At 41.0% G+C, this 19,766-nt stretch overlaps 1 protein-coding gene across 2 annotated transcripts in view; it reads left to right on the top strand.

The window, feature by feature from the left end:
* The window catches only part of BMPER (BMP binding endothelial regulator), a 247,186-nt gene that overhangs the window by 60,076 nt on the left and 167,344 nt on the right, over positions 1–19,766 (top strand). For both annotated transcript variants that reach the window (XM_042969737.1, XM_007078567.3), the window contains exons 5-6: positions 500–590; positions 4,756–4,838. In XM_042969737.1, coding sequence (XP_042825671.1) covers positions 500–590; positions 4,756–4,838 — 174 coding nt within the window. The remainder of the gene's footprint in view (positions 1–499; positions 591–4,755; positions 4,839–19,766) is intronic.

The raw sequence follows: 19,766 nt of genomic DNA on the forward strand, positions 1-19,766 counted from the left end.
TGTCTCTCTCTGTCTCAAAAATAAATAAATGTTAAAAAAAAAATTAAAAAAAAAAAGAATTAGGTCTCCAGATGCCAGGCTGGGGTATTATGCTCATACTCTGTGCCTCATAATTAATGGCTTAAAGTAGAATAACAATTATAGAAAACAGAGTAAGTGTTGACAACTTAAAACAATTGTGGATGAACGCTAGACTCTGTCAACTACCGACTGGTAGTAGGATGGTCTTAAATACTAGATTTAAAAGAAAGAAATTTGAGCCAAAGAGAAAGACTGAGGGCAGGGTCAAGACAGGATTTGTGCCCTGAGTTCGAAACCATCAGGGGTGTGAGCCGGGAGATGTGACCTCATTTGTGCCATGTCCTCTGGGCTTGTCACCCACCTTCCTTTGCACTCTTGTGTTTGGACTCTTCCCCTATTCCCTGGGTTACTTGCCCAAAGTGAATCGCTCCTCAATGGGAATTCTGGGCTGACATGTTTGTGGCGTTCTGTTTTTCAGGAAGGTGTTGTCACAGAGTCTGAGGTGCGATGTGTTGTTCATTGTAAAAACCCTTCCAAGCATCTGGGAACGTGCTGCCCCACATGTCCAGGTAACATTCTCAGGAAGGGAAGGCTGCTAGACTCCCTGAGCACATCACTGTGAAATCTCTGTGAGCTCTCTCAAGAGTGCAGGATTCTCCCCCTCCTGACTGGAACTTTCCTCACTTTGTGGCTGTGTACATAACGGGTTTAGAGAGCAAACTCCTTTTGCACAGCAATGTCCGGTTGGACTCTCTGGTGTGCCCAGCGTGAATGCAATGTGCTGTAGGTCTTGGCACGTGGGTGCACCAGGCTCCAGAGGCCTGCTTTCCACTCCACAGGGCCACAGGTAACGCTTACTTTGGAAGGAAAAGCTGTGGCTTTCTCTTGTTTCCAGAAATGTCTTTTTACTGCTTCATATTGCAGTATCTTGGCTAGAGCTTGCTTTGGTGATGAGGTGACCAGATGTTTTCTGAAAACTGAGAGCTGGGTCCCTAAGTGAATTTAGCTTAGGGTTTTGCCGGTCTCAGTTTTCGGTGTGGTGCAATGAGTTGAATCCACTGTCTTTTTAGAGGGCCCCACTGCCTAGCTGACAGCAAAGGATCTTCCCCTTCCAGTGGCTAGAGTGTTTCCTTTTACTTTTCTGAACAGGATTACAAAGGCCTCCTGCATCTTTTCTTGCCCTTAGGTACAAGCCCAGGGATTTTGAGGTGAGAGATTTTTTTCTGATCCTTTAAGCCCCTGGCCCATGCTCTCAGACAGATGTTCTGAGTTTTGGTTTTATTCTCAGTGCTTTTCCTCACTGGAGGCGATACTCACAACCAGTACCCAGTTTCCAAGGGGCTTTCTGTTCTGCAAACCTTCCTGGGGAATGGCTCAGTACTATGCTGAGATGCTCTGCAAACATGAGCCCTGCTCCCTCTGCAGGCAGCTGCTTCCCCTCCCCCACCCAAATACAGTCTGAGATCAGCCTGGACCTGAGTCCCTATCAGAGAATCCAGTTTTTTCTCATCTTTGAATGACAGTAAAGACAGCTGCTCTCCACTACCTCTAACCTTCCTGAGTTCCCTGGACAGTCTTTTTTTGCGCCAGATTTCCTTTTCACATTGGGATTTCTGTGGAGCTTGTATTCTTGGATGAGCTTACAAGAAGGACAAAAATTGGTGGAAAGTAAAAGATTTCTTTCCATAATCCAATTATTTTGTATTCATCAAACAGTTAGCTTGTGTTCCTTTTGCCTCTGAATGCATTAAATGCTTTGTGTTATGTAACCATACCCTTAAATGCCTAAAGGGACCTTATTAAGTTAGATCAGTAGTTCTCTAGACTGCACATTAACATCACCTGGGAAGCTTTAAAAAATAAATCTTGATGCCCTGGCTGCATTTCAGACCAATTCCATCAGCATCTCTGAGGGCAGAATCCAGGCCTCCCAGATAATTCCTATACACCGGCAAGCTTAAGACTGATAACAGAGCAAATTTTATATGCCATGTAGATTTAAAATTTATTGTAGCTCTTAAATATGAATTCAGTTGTGTTGAAGAGACTGCTGCTTTATTGGTACAGAATCAACTCAGTGTATGTAACATTCCTCCTCAGTTACGAGATCGTCATGTTTTTAGGCTGCCTTTGAAAATGTGGGTATACAAAGAGCTGAGTGAGTTTATTCCAGCAGTTGAAGTTATCATATTTGAGCAACTGCTTCTTTCGCTTGGCTTTTGGTTGAGGTCCCTAGAAGGAAAGCCTGAACTCTGTGCCTCCACATACTGCAGTGCTAAGCCCTCCTGACCGTCCAGGGAGGGATGAGTTATGTCCGCAGTTCGCACAAGAAGAAATTAGATCCAGTGAGAATAAGGACCTCTCCAAGGCCTGTGAGTTAGAGTTGGGGCCTGGTCCCTTTTCTTTCTTGGCCACTATACTACACTGCCTACTTCTCCCCTCTGCCCCAAATGCACACCGTAATAATTGTTCTGCTTGGTTCCAGATGCCCTGGGAGACAAATCTTTAAAAGCTAGCTTGCCAGGGCCACACACTGGCCCCCTGACACCTCGGCAGGCTGTGTGCCTTTGGTGATGGGGTCAAGAATCAACTCTGTTCTCTGTCTTTAATTTCAAAGGCCAACCTGTGGGATGTAAATCAGAAGACTCAGAAGAGACCACATCCAGACTGTATTATCATTTGTCTTGGGAGGGAGGACTCAGCCAAGTCTAGGTAGGGACAGTCAAGGAAAGCCATGGGGTATTCTCCTTGGTAATTCAGAAGGACCGACATCTGTCATTGATCACAGAATGGTATTCTGCATAATGACAAACACGTACAGTCTGCGGTCGGCTTCTTCCTGAAACAGATTTCGGGACATTCTTGTTGTCGGTTCTTTCCTTTTGTCTGACTCTTTACTCAGTGATGGTGGGTTGTGATGAGAACAGTTTACATAGAATTTTCATTTAAAATTCCTTTATTTAAGTTGTCAAATGTAGATTGTTGTGGTTGATCTGTCTGGCAATCTGTGACAAAACCAGTGTGCAAACACATGAAAGAATTGAAGACCCTTTGTTGGAAGCGTGCTTTGAAAGGAGACAACTGGGCACCTGCCATCATTAACAATGCTGAGATACAGCCTCTGGGAGGGACCCAAGTTTACTGAGTCTTTCTGCATCAGCAGGAACAGCAAAGAGGTGGTTGTGTGCTAGCTCTGGGTGTGGGTATCAAATAGACTTTAAAACCACAGTTTCCCTCAGTGATTTAGCTTCAGACTCAGTAGCATTTGTTTTCATGTCTTTCAGTTGAACAAAGGGCTCCATATCTAGATTTAAAATGAATAGGTCCTGTAGCCAGATTAGGTGGTTATGGGTAATACTTGTTTCCTTTTATCAAGAACCAACTGCTTCAAGAGTTTGGTGAGTTCTGTCGATGACTTCAGGTGGCAGGCCTTTAAATACTCTCAGGGCCATGAGTCAGTCTCTCACAAGAGCCCCCTTTGCTGATTATTGGCACTACTGTGTTCATTCCGACACTGTCTACCATGTGGAAAGTGACCTCAGCTATTCTGGCAAAGCATCTTGTGAAGACAGTCCTGAGGAAAGTGTCAGCCATAAGCTGACAGTCTTCTCATGGCCTGTTTGGCACAGGGGTTACTGGTCAGCCTGTGTTTCAAGTCGTTTGTGGGATTTCTTAAGAATACGGCAGTGTCCTGGGTACCTGGGTGGCTCAGTCAGTTAAGCATCTGACTTCAGCTCAAGTCATGATGATCCCATGGTTCATGGGTTCAAGCCCCGCGTCTGGCTCTGTGCTGACAGTTCAGAGCCTGGAGCCTGCTTCGGGTTCTGTGTCTCCCTCTCTCTCTGTTCCTCCCCTGCTCTCTCTTTCTCTTTCAAAAATGAATAAACATTAAAAAAAAAAAAAAAAAGAATACAGCAGTGTCCTGAGGATCATTCTGAATTGGAGACACCTCCTGGGCTTTTCATCCTAGTTTTAGCCAAACTTAGTGGCTAAGCCTTTTTAATATCACATAGGGTAGGTCTGAAAAACTGTGTGGCATCTCCTTCCCTGCCTTTTCCCCTTCCTGCCCTGGTGCCCGAACCTGTGTGTGGTGCAACTGGTAGGTCAGAGCTGAGTTTGAATATCAGCGCTGCCACCTGCCTACTGGGGGAATTACTTCCTCTCTCTCAGCCATATTTCCCTCATCCATGGAGATAATTACAAGAGTCCCCACTTTGTAGACTCACTGTGAAGATGGAATGAGATCAGGGATACAAAGAGCCTGACAGAGGCTAGATATTCCCTGGATACTCACCAAGTGGTCATGTCATTTGTGTCATTTGCTGGGTGTGGCTCATTGTGGACTTCTCTCACTTGGCCTTCTCCTGTTTGCCTCTTCCAGCCCCTCTGGGGTTTAGTTCCCCTGGCTGTGGTCAGGGTGGTCATGGGGAGTTCCTTAGACTTGTAGGGCTCGCCACTATCCAGTGCTCCCCCTTGGGCTGACCTGGCTTCCATCATCTTATTCGCTTTCTAGCATCTTCAGGTTTCTGGACTCCTGTCACTCTTTTGTACTTTTTTTTTTTTTTTAAACTATGAAGCGATCTTGTCCCCTGGTTAAAGAGGATACTCTGCCAGGTAGAGGTGGAGGTGGAGGTGGGAGCTAGATGAGGGAGATGGATGAGCAGTGGACAGAAGCATCGTGTCAAGCTGAGCAAAGGCTCATGCCCTAATTCTAAACTTTTCTTTGCTTTCTAGGTTGTGTGTTTGAGGGTGTGCAGTACCGAGAAGGGGAGGAATTTCAGCCAGAAGGAAACAAATGTACCAGGTGTTCCTGTGTTGTAAGTACTGCCCTGGATGTTCTAAGGGTGTCCCTTCTGGTTCATTGTGGGTGAGATCCACCAAGAACAGCCTTGAGTTTCTTTACAGTCTTTCCTCCTCTCCCTCCAGATGTAGACCCAAGGAAAAAGTCTGCTGCTCTAGGGCAGGTTTCTCAATCTTGGCACTCTTGCAATTCTGGGGTGGGTAATTCTTTGTGGTATGGACTGTCTTGTACATCGTAGGGTGTTTAGCATCATCCCTGGTTATGACGCATTAGGTGCCAATAGCTCTTACACCCCTCAGTTATGATAACCAGAAATGTCTTCAGATGTTGTCACATGTCTCCTGGAGAGCAAGATCACACCTGGTTGAGAATCACTGGTTTGAATGAAGATTGAGGGAGGGAGGCTGGTTTCCCTCCACTGCCTTCTTCTTTGGGAAGATTTGGGTTCTCTCTTCTTTGGGGCAGAGAAGCTTCTGGCTGAGGCAGCTGTAGAGTTATTCAATGTAGTCAGATGGGAAGCAGATGAGGATAAGTGCAGCTTGCTTCAGTGTATTCTGTGGGGTGAGAGAACCTAATCTGAGGCTTGGTCATTTTCACTGGCAGGGGGTGGGATGGATTGGAGGAAATGGCCACTAAACTGTGGATTCAGAGCAGAGTAGGGACAAAGCCATAGACTTGCCTTTCTAAGAATTTTTGACTTGAATTCATATACTGAGGATAGCTTCAGAGTGCTTAGGAATGAAAGAAGAAACTTGGCGTATGCTATAATTTTAAAGGGATCTTTTTAATAAATGTATTTTAAATTTGGAGTAAGATCATTGGTGGTGATGATGGTAATGGTGACGATGGGGAATCTAGTCTTATTCAGTGCTCCAGGTTATTTACAGTAGGGAGTTAGCACAACCATATATTTTTAAAACTTTTAACCTTTTATAATGAAGAACATATAGTATGCATATCAGAATATTAAAAAAACATACATAGAGAACTTCAGTATCCTAATTTCACCAAAGTAGAATCAAATGTGAACCATCATAAATCATAGTTTTAGCATTTGCCATTTCTCTGCATGTCTTTTCTAAAGTCTTTCCCTCTCCCTACATCAGACATGCACACACAACCTAGACAGTCCATATTAAGGTAAACATGACCAAGAGTGATGGTTTTTGTATGGGGGAAAAGAAGGAAAGAAAGGAAGGGAGGCAGAGAGAAGAGTATATAAAAAGTATGTAATATGAGGTATATAATACCCATAATACTATAATAATATACAAAAGTACAAAAGTAATTTCCTGATAAACAGAAGTTTGCATATTCAGACTCAACTGCCATGTTTTTCTCCTCTTGCTAATTATGTTTAAATAGTTTTATGTTATTTTTATGTAAATAAGCCATTAACTGCTGCCCATGTCTTAATTTTATTTCTTCCATGTTGGTAAAGTTTTCTGATAATTTTTTTAAAATTTAGTCTCATTCTTTTGGGTAAATTGAAGAAAAACAAGACACATTTCAGTAGGAAATTTTAAATCTGCATCTGTATGAATTGTCTTTTCCATAAAGGTGGGCCAAGGTTAGGCAGCTAAGCCTCCTTGGAGAGGAAGTTCAGCAGGTGGCAGGAGGATGGAAGGCTGCTGCGGTTTTACTGGTGACAATCACACAAAGTTATCCAATGTTGGGAACTGCGAATGAGTTTAGGAATTATATGTACAGGGGTCACAAACTCAAATGTGCTCAAGGCATTCAGATCTCTTGTGTTTGTAAACACAAGCATGCTGAACAAAACATACCTGAGAGCCAAGTTCAGGCGCCTGGAAGTCCTGCTTCCATTTTCAATTGAAGAAATAAAAATCCAGAGATGTTACTTGCCAAAGCTTTCCTGCTAGTGAGTCTTCTCCAGACATATATACTGTATCTTTTCTCTATTCCTGTATTTTAATTTCCTAATTTCCTAATCCTGTATTCTTTCTAGCTCTCTGTGTTGCCACCCTTAACACATGAGGGGCAGTGAATGGCTTTTTCTTATGTTCCTAATGTCAGTTTTTAAGCTAATAAGATAAGTAGAAGAGAGGAGGGAGCTCTTGCTTGGGGATCGGACATTTGTATGAAGGCTTGGATATGAGGAGGGCCCCGAGAGCAGTTTTTCTTTTTGTGGACACAAAAATTTGAGGTGTAAGCTTTGTCTTTTTGTAGCTTGTTATTAAAATAACCTCATTTTTAATATTCTTTCACTTTGCTGCCTTTTGATGTAAAAGAAAAAAAAAAAGATAATGTCTTGGCAGCAAATGGCCCTGTTCTTGAAAGTGATGACTACGGATGTTTGCTTTAGAAGTAACATTGCAAATGTACAGACTGGCCCAGGGGTATGTATGTGGTATCTGTGTGCATATATATTTGTATGTGTGTACGTCTATATCTACAAGTGTATATATCCACATAGCTATACAAATCTATGTAAACATGCTTATAAATATAAATGCAAACACACACATTTACATGTCCAAGTTTGGATTCCCCCAGAAACAGGCCCTGAGATAAGGATTTACATGTAAGTCATTTCCTTAGAGAGGACACTGGCAGAGGAGTGTGGTGATGACTCTGGGGAGGGAGGGGAGGCACCCTGGCGAGGGGGTGTCACCAAGCAAGTATCCTTGTACCCAACCAAGCAAGTATCCTTGTACCCGACCAGAGTGCACTCCTGCCGGGCAAATTTTGGAAGCCAGTATGAGATTCATGCCTCAGAATTTCCTGCTGAGAGGTGAAGAACATGAGATATGTTTACAGCAACTCCCTTCTACTCCAGAGGGGTCTTGATTGGGTACCAATATGAGCCTGCCACTCAGGTGACAAAGTGGCCTCTAGCAGTGAGAGGAAGAAGCACAGGTGCTGGCCGTTGGGAGTCTGGCATGCACACTCATGTGGTAAGGGTGAGAGGATGGAGGTGGGGCAACAACATAGTCAGCTACGGCATATTTGTATATGTATATGGCACATGTACACACATGAACTATACATTAATATTTTCATGTCTCTGAATATGTATGTATATATGTGCATACACATGCATATGCCCATATGTATATATGCATGCACACGTCTTTAGAACACTGGACCATCAGTGTTTTCCTTTGCTCATGCTGCTGGCCTGGTCTGGAACTCCTTTCTTTTCCTTCTTCATCTGGTGAGTGCTTGAGCTTTCAAAGTCGGTTATCACCACCCCACTGCAACTAACTCGGTGACCACTTCATTCCCCAGATGGTAGCAACCGCAGTTTTCTCATTTGTGTTCCTAAGGCTCACGGCTCTCACTGGCTAGCTCACCTGCCGTCTTTCCCTTCCTCCTTCTCTCACATGTGCGTGCATACACACACACACACGCACCCACACACGTGCACACACCCACACACACACACACACACACACTTCCAGGTAGCAGGTTGTAGCTTCTGCATGTCTTTCTAACCTCGCCACTGAGCACTGTGAGTGTTCAGTGTCACTAGTATTCTTCTTTTCTATTGCTGTCTTATGACGTAGGACACTGAAACCCAGTAATCGCTTCTCTTCCAGTGACAATTATGCCCTTCAGAGCTGACCCGCGCCTTCTTGCCTAGGAGAATCTATTGTAGGTAGATATCCCGTTCTCATTAGAGTTCTGCCTGCCTGGGAGCACCCCATACAGAGTCATGCACATGTGAGGCATCCCCCGTGTGTACTCCGTCTCTGACGGATGACTTACCAACTCTCCGAGGTGCTCCTCGCTCTCAAGGAGATATCACATAAGCCAAGTGGTGCCATGTGGCTTACATTTTACATTCGGCCCTTTTTTGTTTCACTCTCCGAATTTGTGAAAATGGTCTACCCGTGTTTTTGTGATGTGGTGACAGGGGCAGACCACCAGAAAAGACATTTCATTTTATTGAGATGGATTCCTTAGATAATGAAACAGATGCCTTGCGCATGATTTTACATCCTCGATGTAGGGCAGGCATTCCAGTATATACGGCATTCCAGACAGTTGAGAGCATGCTAATGCGTGACGATATCTGGGGAGGATTTCACAACCTCTTGCTCTTACTCATTCCAGAAGCAGAGCATCTAACATTTTTAGGTGTGAATATCATCGTGACTCACAGAAAAATGCAGCGCTTTACTATCCCTTGTTAAACTGTATAACCCCCATGTACCCATTACATAAATAAGAGAGCCAAGAGAATTACTTCTCCAGAGCCCTAGTACTAATCAGGGGGGTGAAAACTGGAGTGCTTCTGGCTGTTCTATAGAGTTGTCTGAGTCATACTGGAGTGCGTTCCCTATGGCACGTGTTCAGTGTGAACAGGTCCTATGCTCCTTTTAAAATGGAAAGAGGAGGATTCTTTCCTAACACAGAAGCAAAGAATTGTTTATAAAGTATACCAAGCATTGGTTAAAGTATACCAAGCACAGAATTGTTTATAAAGTATACCGAGCATTGGTTAAAGCATGCATCTGTTTCTTTTTTGTTTAAGTTTGAATTTTTTACTACCTGCCTAACTGGACAGCATGCAGTTCCGTTTGCCTTTGTTTGGTCAAGTTTTCAGGGAACAGGATGGTGGCAGTTGGCACAGACATTTCTGTAAAACCCAATGTCTTCAGACTTGTAAGACTAAAGACCAAGGTGCCAATGAGAGATGTTTGTGTTCTTTTTTAGTAAACTATTTTAAGAACCCTATGGGCTCAGCGTTCTTGGAAATTCCTTACCGAAGGGAGTAAAGCCCACAGAGTTGTAGGATACTCTTAAAAGAGTGGCAAGTCCTCAGTCTGCAAAACGAGCCAAATTAACTGGCCAAGATCAATTACTTTTGCTGACAAAGGCGTATTAAGTTCAGAGGATTTTTACTAATAAACATGGGTTGTTAATGGGCTGTCTGTGATGAAGGAGCTGTACTTTATTGGCTCTTAGAAGCCATGAAGTCCATAAACGCCTTTGCTCTCACTTACACTTTAGATATTGCAAAGTGCTGTCTCCCAGGGAAAGTGAAACTCCTAAGAAGGTTATTTGGAGAGAACAAAGAAAATGGAGATCTTCATGGTTCCCGTTCCTCTTAGACCAAATTCCTTAAGATGTTCTGCACAGCCTGGCTTGGCCCAACCTCTCCCCAAGCTCTCTGGCCTCATCTGTGGCCCTCCCACATTCTGTCTGCTCTGGCCCCTGGGCAGATCTTCAGGATCCTCATGACTCAAAGCGTGGACCCGACCAGCAGTGTTGGTCTTACCTGAGAGCTTGTTAAAAATGCAGAAGCCCAGGCCCTACCCCAGACCTACTGAATTGAAATCTGGAGTTTAATAAGCTCCCTGGAGGATTTACTTGCCAAATAAAGTTTGAGGAGCATGGTCTAATATCTCATAGCCTTTACCTGGGCTGCCTTTTCTCTCCTTTCTTCTCCTTATCACCCCCCATGCTTAGCTAATACCCACTTATCCCGCACTCGGAAGCCCAAACATTTCCTTTTTAGGGAAACTCGGTCTGATTCTCAAGATGAGATCAGGTCATGTTGCTAAACCTTTTAGGGCAGCCCATACTTTACTTCCCAAACATTTAAAATGATTTATAATTAGATTTGTTTGTTTGTGACAATTGTATTTGACTCCATGAGGGAAAAATGGTTTGTATCCTTAGTGCTTGATATGTAATGGGCATACATAGTAATTGCTGAATTTATGAACAAATGACTGCTGAGTTTGATTTTCCTTTCTTTCCCCATTGCCTCTCTCTCCACTCTGCTAATTTAGTTTCCCCCTGCACGTTTAGTCTTTGCAAGTTCAGCAGGGAATAGAGAGATGCACATCACAGTAGATGAGCTCAGAAAGGAAGATGGATTTATGTTCAGCTGCTGTAGCACTTATAATAAATTGCTTTGTATGGAATGCAGATGACTTCCCTGGAGAGGTCTTCTCTGGAACGTGCGCTTTAAGCCTCAAAGATTCCTACTACTCATGGCAGCAGGAAGATGCAACCGCAGGAAGCACTTGCCAACTGTCAGGACCACTTGCTGTGGCAGAGCTTTGAAAAGAGAGCATGATTCGCAACTTTTAGAGTTGACCTTGCCCTGGGAGACATGTCTGACCTCTCCCTGTTCCAGTGTGTTCGGCTTCGGATTGCACTTCCCTACAATAGGAAGCAGTGAGACATCTCATTATTTCTGTGGTCACGTGATGCCACGGCAATCCAAGTTACATATTCCCATCCACACGGCTGTTCCTCCTGCATGGGGACTTGGGACCCTCCATGCCTGAAACTTCTCACAGGGCCTCTCCCTTACTTGTTGTAATATGTGCAATTTGGCACATTTTAGACACAGGCTGTCATTATATCTTCCTTATCCCCAGGGAGAAATTTGGCTACATCTGGGCAATAAATTGGAGAATTGAGCAATTATCGAGTGAATTGGATTAATGTGGGCAGTTTATCTAAATAGTGTGGGCCCCAAACCTTCAGAATAGTTTTCAAAAGTAGTCTGAAATGTTGGTATAATTGTTGGAATGTTCTGTTTTGCATTGTGGATGTACCAGCACCCTGAGGACAAAAAGTTCCTGGTTTTGAATAGTCAGTTGAAAAAAAGAGTCTTTTCTTTAAGATGTGGATAGCACTTGACCACTAGGAGGGGCCTCCAACTTGCTTAGAGAAGTAGCTGGTGCTATACTTATTTTTGGCTAGATCATGAGGTTCTGAATCCTGGTGTTTTATGTTAGAATGAATCGGAGCAGTTGTAATCTGTCAGCTAAGACTTCTATTGGAAAGTCTATTGTAATGCCATTCTCTTTAGATAGAATCCATAAATGTACAACTGTTGTCATGGGGGTGTCAAATTCTTGCTTCTTGAAAATGCCACCAAAATAACCTGTTTGTAAGGCAAAGCCAAGTTTTTTGCTTACTGTGTTTATTGGTCATTACCTTGACAGAGGTTTAAAATAATGTTTTAGAAGGAAGAAGGCAAAGGTGAGATATTTATGAGCTTTGGGTGGCAGGATCTAGTTTAAGGTGGGTTTTTCACTGTAAGGTCTTGATTTGGAGTGGTATACTGATAGACTCATATGATATACTAGTCTAGAATTGGTGGGAACAGCGAGGCCAGGGCTCCAAGGGGGATCTTAAAGAGTTCATGAGCCTCGTTGAGTTATCTGTATTACTAGTTGAGTACTTTTAAGGAGTTCCTGACATCAACAGGAAGCTTACTTTTTTTGATGTTAAAAAGTCTGGGGATAACTGTTGTATATTTGAAATCCTATTTTAGCCCTGCCTCATGTGTTTTCAGTCCAAATCCTAGATTTTAGTCCCTATATATGTCTTTATTTTTTGTGGCTTCTAAGCTTCCTTATGCTTATTTCTTTATATAATTTATAACTGAAGCAGCCTATAAAGTTATTTTTCTACATAACATGACAGTTTTTCTAGATGACAGTTGAACATTTATAGGAAAACACATACTTTGAAAAGAGATAGCAAATGATTTATTTACAGGAGCATTATTGATAGTAAAAGCTACTTTTACTGTGTGTATCCTGTGCCAGATACATGTAATGATTTCACATTAATTTTCAAAATTGTCCTGCAATCCAGGGAGGTATTAGCCCCATTTTTTTTTTTTTTTGGTGAAGAAACTGAGATTCTGAGTTTAAAAGCTTGCCTAAGATCAAAGAGCTAATAAGAATTGAAATCTTGAACTGCTTGATTATAAAGCCACATGTCATTTCTCTCTCATCTACCCTCCCTCCCCATGACCAATCAGTGTAATTTTGAGATATTATGTCTGATTATAGGCATTTGGAAGTGGGAAATGCCATTTGAATCTATGGAGTGAAGAGCAACCAGACATTTTGAGAGAGAAACAATGGTGAGGTGAGCATTTTTGGTGCAATTTTGGTGCAAGAGGTACAAACACAATAAAAGTGTGAATTACACTTCTCTCTCAGAAGTTCACAAGTCTAAGAAAGTTCAAACTCATACCAGATTTCAGCCTTGGGCATTCAGCCTAAGTATATGTCACCATGATGCCAGAGTGGATGAAGAACACATATCTGTTACCCTCACATCAGTTGGAGAACAGAGACACTGTGATCTATAGTGTGTTTCCTCGCCAAGAAATTATGAATACACAAAGAACATGTGATAGTTGCTGGGACAGAGCCAGTCTCACTGCCTCTGCTTCTGAAGAGATAGAAATAAATGTTTATCTGATGGGGCCTATCTATCCCTTGCAGTAGTCACCAACAGAGTTGAAGCAGCAATTGGGAGAGCCTTCTTTAGAGATTATACAGAGGAGTTGGGTTCCCCTGGACATGAGTTTCAGTGGTTCTGTGAGTGGATATTTGTCCTCTCGGTAGAATGAAGGGGCAATTGTATGAGTGCTTTTGAGCAGTTGCTTTTCTCCTATCCATCTAAAAGCAGATGCATTTACATATTTGAGTAGAGTTTGGTAAGAAAATGAGCTCGATTGGTTAAATCTCATCCCATTGTATCCTTGCAAAGATCATTCCGTCAATTTTTCCCCTCTCCCTTTTATACTCTTTAAGTTCTGTCACAATGATGAGCTCCCTTTATCTCCTAAAAATCCAGGAAGCATATTGATTTTACTAAATGCTGAAGAATTTCCCACCTGTTTAGCCATTCCTCCTTCCATCTTTTCATCCATCATTTATCTCTACAGCCAGCCAACCATTATTAATTTAACGATGGTTGTCTGCTATGTGTTAGTATATTAGGCACTGAGCACTCAAAGATGAAGATTTCATTTTTATCTCCAGACAATTATAATCTATTGACTTGGGTATATTAAAAATGCATCCCAAATTTAACCACCCTGCATTTTTCATGTACAAAGTATAAGATGATATTGTATGATAATATGTACCAACTATATAAATTATATAATTTGTATAGAATATATAATTATATATAATTATATAATTATAAAAATTCCAGGTGGGATTCTATCTGACAAGACAGATAGAAACAACTGTACAATTCAAAGATAATCACTGTTCATAGGATTTGATACATTTCCTTCCAACCTTTTTTCTCCATATTTACATATAGTTATAAAGCTAGATAGGATCACATTCTATATGCAGTCTTGTATCTTGGTTATTTTCATTTATCATTATATTGTGAACATATCTCCATCTCATTAAAAAGTCACCAAAAATTGAAAAATATTTTTAATAGCTACATAATATTCTATCAGTATACTATGAATTATTTAGTCATTTTTTTTTGGTATTAAAAAACTAATGCTGTTCTCCGTTTTCACGGTTATGAGTAAACAACAAACATCTTTGAAAATTAATCTTTCTTTGTTTCTCTGATTGTTTTCTTAGGCTAAATTCATAGAAGTATAATTAACGGGTCAAGGATACGAACACTTCTGTGTGTGTGTGCGTGTGTGCGTGTGTGTGTGTGTTGCTAAAATAACTCATGTAAGTGATGCCCTAATTTCCACCTCAATCTTCAACACATAGGTGTCTTGCACCAAGAGTGTTTTTTCATTTGTAAACCTTGTTTTCATTGACATTTTACTTCTGAAACTGAATATTATTCATATGTCAAAGTCTGTTGTATTTTTTCTGTAACTTGTGTTTTTATTTCTCATTTTTCTACCGAGTGCTTAAAGTTCTATTGAATGTATGTATGTATGTATGAAGGATATTCATCTCCTCCTTGTTATGCAAAGGTGTGTTTTTAAAAGCACAGACAAAAATGCTGTGTGTATAGTTGTACCTTAGTGTGTATGTTGCATGTTGGATACTGGCAGAGTTTGCCAAAAATCCTGTGTGTTCTTCCAATCTTTTCTCTTCCGATCTTGATCCAAATATATTAACAAAATGTGAGTCTACATTGTTACCTCTCAAATGTAATTAATCTGAGACTTTTCTTTGTTTAAACTCCTCTCTTTCCACCTCTGACCCCTTCATTTTGAGACAGTGATCTTCTGTACCTGTTCCTAGGCTAAAGTGAAGCTATTCTTTGAGTTTCTACAATGCCTCTTTCCTAACCCACAGCTCTGCAGTCTCTCTGTCTCCCCACAGGTTTCTCTTTGTCTTGTGGCTCAGAGTGTGAAAGATCCCTCCTGATCCCTTCTCAGGCTGTTATTCCACTGGGACTCTTGTTTCCATCCTTTCCTACCTTCCCTCATTCTGTGGTTTAGATTTTGTTTCTTGTGGACAAGCATAACGTGCCTTACACCTTTGAGTGCAGTGTCTTGAATGTAGGAAACAGTAAATATTTGACTAAATGCCTGGTCTTACACTTTCTGATTGGAGTATCCATGTTCTTGGAAATGAGTTATACAATATAGAGCCTTCTACCTTCCTACTTGGGACTTTGTTTCAATCTTGAAGGCAATAAGCTACATATTCACTTTTTTCTTTCATTGAGCATAGTGACTTGAAGAGTTTATGATAAATCTGTAGAGGGAAGAGAATCCAATCTAAAGTATTTTATTTTATTCTATTTTAATTTTTAAGTTTATTTATTTTGAGAGAGAGACAGAAAGACAGAGAAAGAGAGAGAGAGAGAGGAGGGGAGGTGCAGAGAGAGAGGGAGAGAGGGAGGGAGAGAATCCCAAGCAGGCTGCATGCCCGGTGTGAAGTCCAACGTGGGGCTTGATCTCATGACCCTGAGATCACGACCTGAGCTGAAATCAAGAGTCAGACACTTAACTGACTGAGCCACCCAGGCATTCCAAAAACTGACAAGGAGACTTCCAAGTGGCAGTGTTCAGAGGGAGGGGTGAGGGTGATGCCTCAGCCTCATGGGAGGGCAAGTGTCAGAAAGTATCTCTCTGTGGTGTGGGAGGAAGGGAAAGGAAACATCTATTAATAAAAGTAAAAAGAAATACTCCATTTTGTCAACAAAATAGAATAAAACATCCGTGTTGTGATACTTTAGAATATTTCCAGATGTTTTGATCTTTTGTTTTGTTTTGTTTTTTGTTATTACCACGAAAACTTAATTTTTTAAAAAATTAGTACTATGGGTCTGCTCCTTGTTTCTGCTTTATGGCTCCCCCTCCCCTCCCTGTGCTCTTCCTTCCCTTTTCCTTTCCCTCCTGCTTCCATTCTCCCTGTCATTTCCAGACATCCTTAAGCTGCTGTGCTTTGATTCTCATCAGTATCTCAGCACGATAGCCTGTTTTAATAAAGTAGTGTAGCTCACTTTCATTGCCATCTTGGTCTCTCCTTGAATAACCATCCCAGAGTTCTGTACACATGAGATATTCAGGAATTATCTTTTGAATGAATTGATTACACATTTTGGCACCTTTTAAATGTCATTCAAATGTTCAATTTGGAGGGTGGCAGTGCTTTTGTGGTCCTGTGAATGGCTTCAATTACCACCATTCCCTTTGAGTGGAATTTTAAATGATACCACTTGTTTAATGTAAGCAGCAATGTGTTGGGATCGCAGGGAGCCACGCAGAAGAATATTTCCCCTGAACACATCCAACATTGTCTTCTAAAGCTCATCCCTGAGCCTACACTGAGTCAGTGCAGTGAATCATCCCTTGCAAACCCACCTAAATACTTAGTGTGGTTTAGAAGGTCCAGCTTGAAATATCAAGCAGATTTTGCTATTTGGAAAGGGGACAGGCCTCCAGGATCTGGATGAACCTTCTGTACAAGGAGCACCATGAAATGTATAAACAACCCAAGTTATATCCAGTGTCAAATATTACCTATCGCACAGTTCTGTGCACTGCTGTTTTGTTCTAGGGCCTCTTCTGTTCCCTATGATACACATCAGCATCAGACAATCTGATCATGATTAACAGTATTCTATTCCAGATGTCCTATGTGGGGACTTTTTAAACCTCTGAATATTGCTGGAGTTAAACACACACAAAAAACTGCTACTCATAATGAACAAAAACAAAGGCCATAGTTTGTCCATGACATTCTCTTTAGTGAGGGGAAAAAAACATACCTGTTTCATTTTCGGTCTGATTAAAGATAAATTTGTAATGTAATCAAAACGTCAATAAAAGCAGTTATTCCTTGCAAAGGAGTATACTTTGGTCATGTTTTAAGAACAAAAATTCAATAATAGAAAAGTTACTTTTTAATTTCAAAATGAGTATGAAGAATTACTCTCACCACATCATTCATATCGATACACATCTTACTTTTTTTCATGCTTTAATCTGACAAAACAAGCTTTAATATACTTTCACATTTTGGTTGTAGGGCTGTGTTGACTTTAGGGTTCTTTTCCCATACCAATCTGAGTTTATGAATGTGATTGGTAGATGACAGGAGTGAGAGTTCTTGACATTGGTGGGAAATGTGTTTCTTTTCAGCTTCAAGTTCAAGAAAAGTAGAGGGAGGGGACTCTTGAGAATTTTTGGTTTTGTTATTAGGTTTTCAGCATCCATAATATTCATAAGCAATGGACACAGCTGTCTTTAATAACTAAGGCCGCTAACTGAAAGAACAGAACACATGCCAGAAAAACATCAGGCTGTAAGGATTTTTTCCAATGCAAAAATTTTCATATGTTGAAGCAAGATTTCATTTATAACCAAACTGGATGTTTACTCTAAGTTTCTATCAGTAAGTAAAAGCATTTGACTAAGCACTAGGAAAAGTGCAGTGAAGTTTTTGGTATTTTTAAAAGTTTTTCCTTTGCTACTACATTGTTCTGGATAGTTTTAGAGCATGCAGATGTGTTCTGTATCCCTTAGGGGGCATTGTGGTGGGCAAAAGGTCACTGGCCAGGCTGAGGAAAACTGGGGTCCTGTCCTGCTTCTGGCGGGAAGGGCTTATTAGAACCTTTTCAGTTCTATAATTTCCCAACTCAGAAAAAGCTCTTAAATTTCCAAGGAAGTAAGTTATTTGATGGACTCTAAATACCAGCTAATATAATTATTTTTTCTGATATAATAATAGGTCATCATTACATTTTAGAATTTACTTTTTTAAAAAAATTAATGCATTAATTTTTAATTTATTCATAGTGAAACTTGTTCTCTTTTTATACATATTCCATGAATTTTGACAAATGCACAATTAAATCAGTAGTTAATATAATTATTTTTATTTTTCAACTTCTTAATGTTTATTGTTTATTTTTGAGAGAGAGAGAGAGCATGAGTCGGGGAGGGTTAGAGAGAGAAGGAGACACAGAATCTGAAGCAGGCTTCAAGGCTCTGAGCTGTCAGCACAGAGCCTGACGTGGGCCTCGAACCCATGAACCGTGAGATCATGACCTGAGTTGAAGTCGGATGCTTAGCCAACTGAGCCACTCAGGTGCCCCTAAAATAGTTAATATTATTATAAATTATGTTCAAAGATGCAAAAAGTCTACCTATTGTAGCTATACCACAACTTATATTAAAAAACTAAAAAGATTTTTGGCTCTTAATCATAAAGCTTTTCTAAAATATCAAGACATGTCTGGTGCCTCTAACATATCTAGAATGAGGAGCAAGAGGATCTCATCCATTTTGGATCTTGTGAAGGTCTTTGCTCATGAAATGTATTTGTGGGTTTTGTTTGCAGAACAATGATTAGAAGTAGAGGAAGCTTTTCTTTTTCCCCCTAACGCAAAGGTAAGACAGTACAACAGGTGGGGAGTGAGAGCCACGAATAGAACTCCAGTTGCTGGGTTCTATCATTATGTTGCTGAATGTGTAGGTTGTAGCTTATTTTACAACCCTAGATTCATCGCTCAGAGATGGAAAGGCATTTCAGTGCCTTGACATGTTTCCACATTAGTATAAAACCAAATGGTATGGGGTTGAGGATTTTCTGGAAGAGCGTTGAGGTTCTCTAAGGAGAGTCACCTGGCCTTTTCAGCTGTGTTTGTTTCTGGAGAGTTGTGCAGATGTTAAGTGTTGCTTCCTCATCCCAGGTGTTGTCCAAATGTTGGTACAGAAGAGGTTTGAGTTTTCCACAGGGTGCAGTAGCTATGACCATAATATTAATAGAGTCACGTGATAGATGACAGGTGAATTCGGTATATTCCACCTGGGATCTGGCCCGTGTGCCCTGGTGGGAGGACATAGTCTTTGGAATTAGTGGGGCGGGGTTTTAATTTAGCTCTGTTCTTTCAGCAAATGAATATACTTCTGAGCCCCACTTTCTTCATTCATAAAATAGGGGGCCATTTCTTGGCAAAAAATAGCCAGAAACCTTATGTCTTCTTCCTCCATCTAAACATGGTTGCCATAGCAAACAGGACCTACAAAGCTATTCCATGTAGGAAGAGTTTTATGCACAATGGAAAAGATAAGGTTCTCTTGCTTCTTGTTAAGGAAATAAAATCAAAGATTTCAAAGAAAATTTAGGGCTTTGGAGCCCCAAACACCCCAACCCGTATCTTTTTTTTTTTTTTTTTAAATAAAAGATGTCCCAGATGGCTGTCTCAGGATTTCATGGGATGATACATAGTGTCCTGCCTACTAACAGCACTTAGTAGATGCCTTCCTTTCCTGCAGGACTGAATAATTTTTAGTCATAGTCCTTTCAGTGGCAGCCTGTTTGAATTTAGATTTTCGTTTGCATATCGTAGCTAAATATTTTAAACCAGAGTTTCCTGGATTGGTGTTCAGAGAAGAAACCTACCAGATAGCTTCTTGGTGTCAGATTATTATCCTTCCTACACAAGGTGGCATGAACATGCTGCCTCTCTGCCTTGAAGCACCAGTACCTTTCTTTTCTCAGAAGGAGACAGTATTCTTCAGTCTGAGTCATTTTTTTCTCTTCATTTAAAGAGCTGCTGAATCTTCTTAGACACCGTGGGAAAGTCTAAGCACTGTTCTAGCAATATTCCAACCCTGCTCTATCCAGTGGAAATAGAAAGTGAGCCACATTTGCAATTTTTGGTTTTCTAGTAGCCACGTTGAAAGAAGTCAGAGAGAAACAGGTGACATAAATGTAATAATATACTGTTTTTAACCCCTTGTATCCCAAAT

This window comes from Panthera tigris, chromosome A2 (assembly GCF_018350195.1).
Source record: "Panthera tigris isolate Pti1 chromosome A2, P.tigris_Pti1_mat1.1, whole genome shotgun sequence".
NCBI lineage: Eukaryota > Metazoa > Chordata > Mammalia > Carnivora > Felidae > Panthera > Panthera tigris.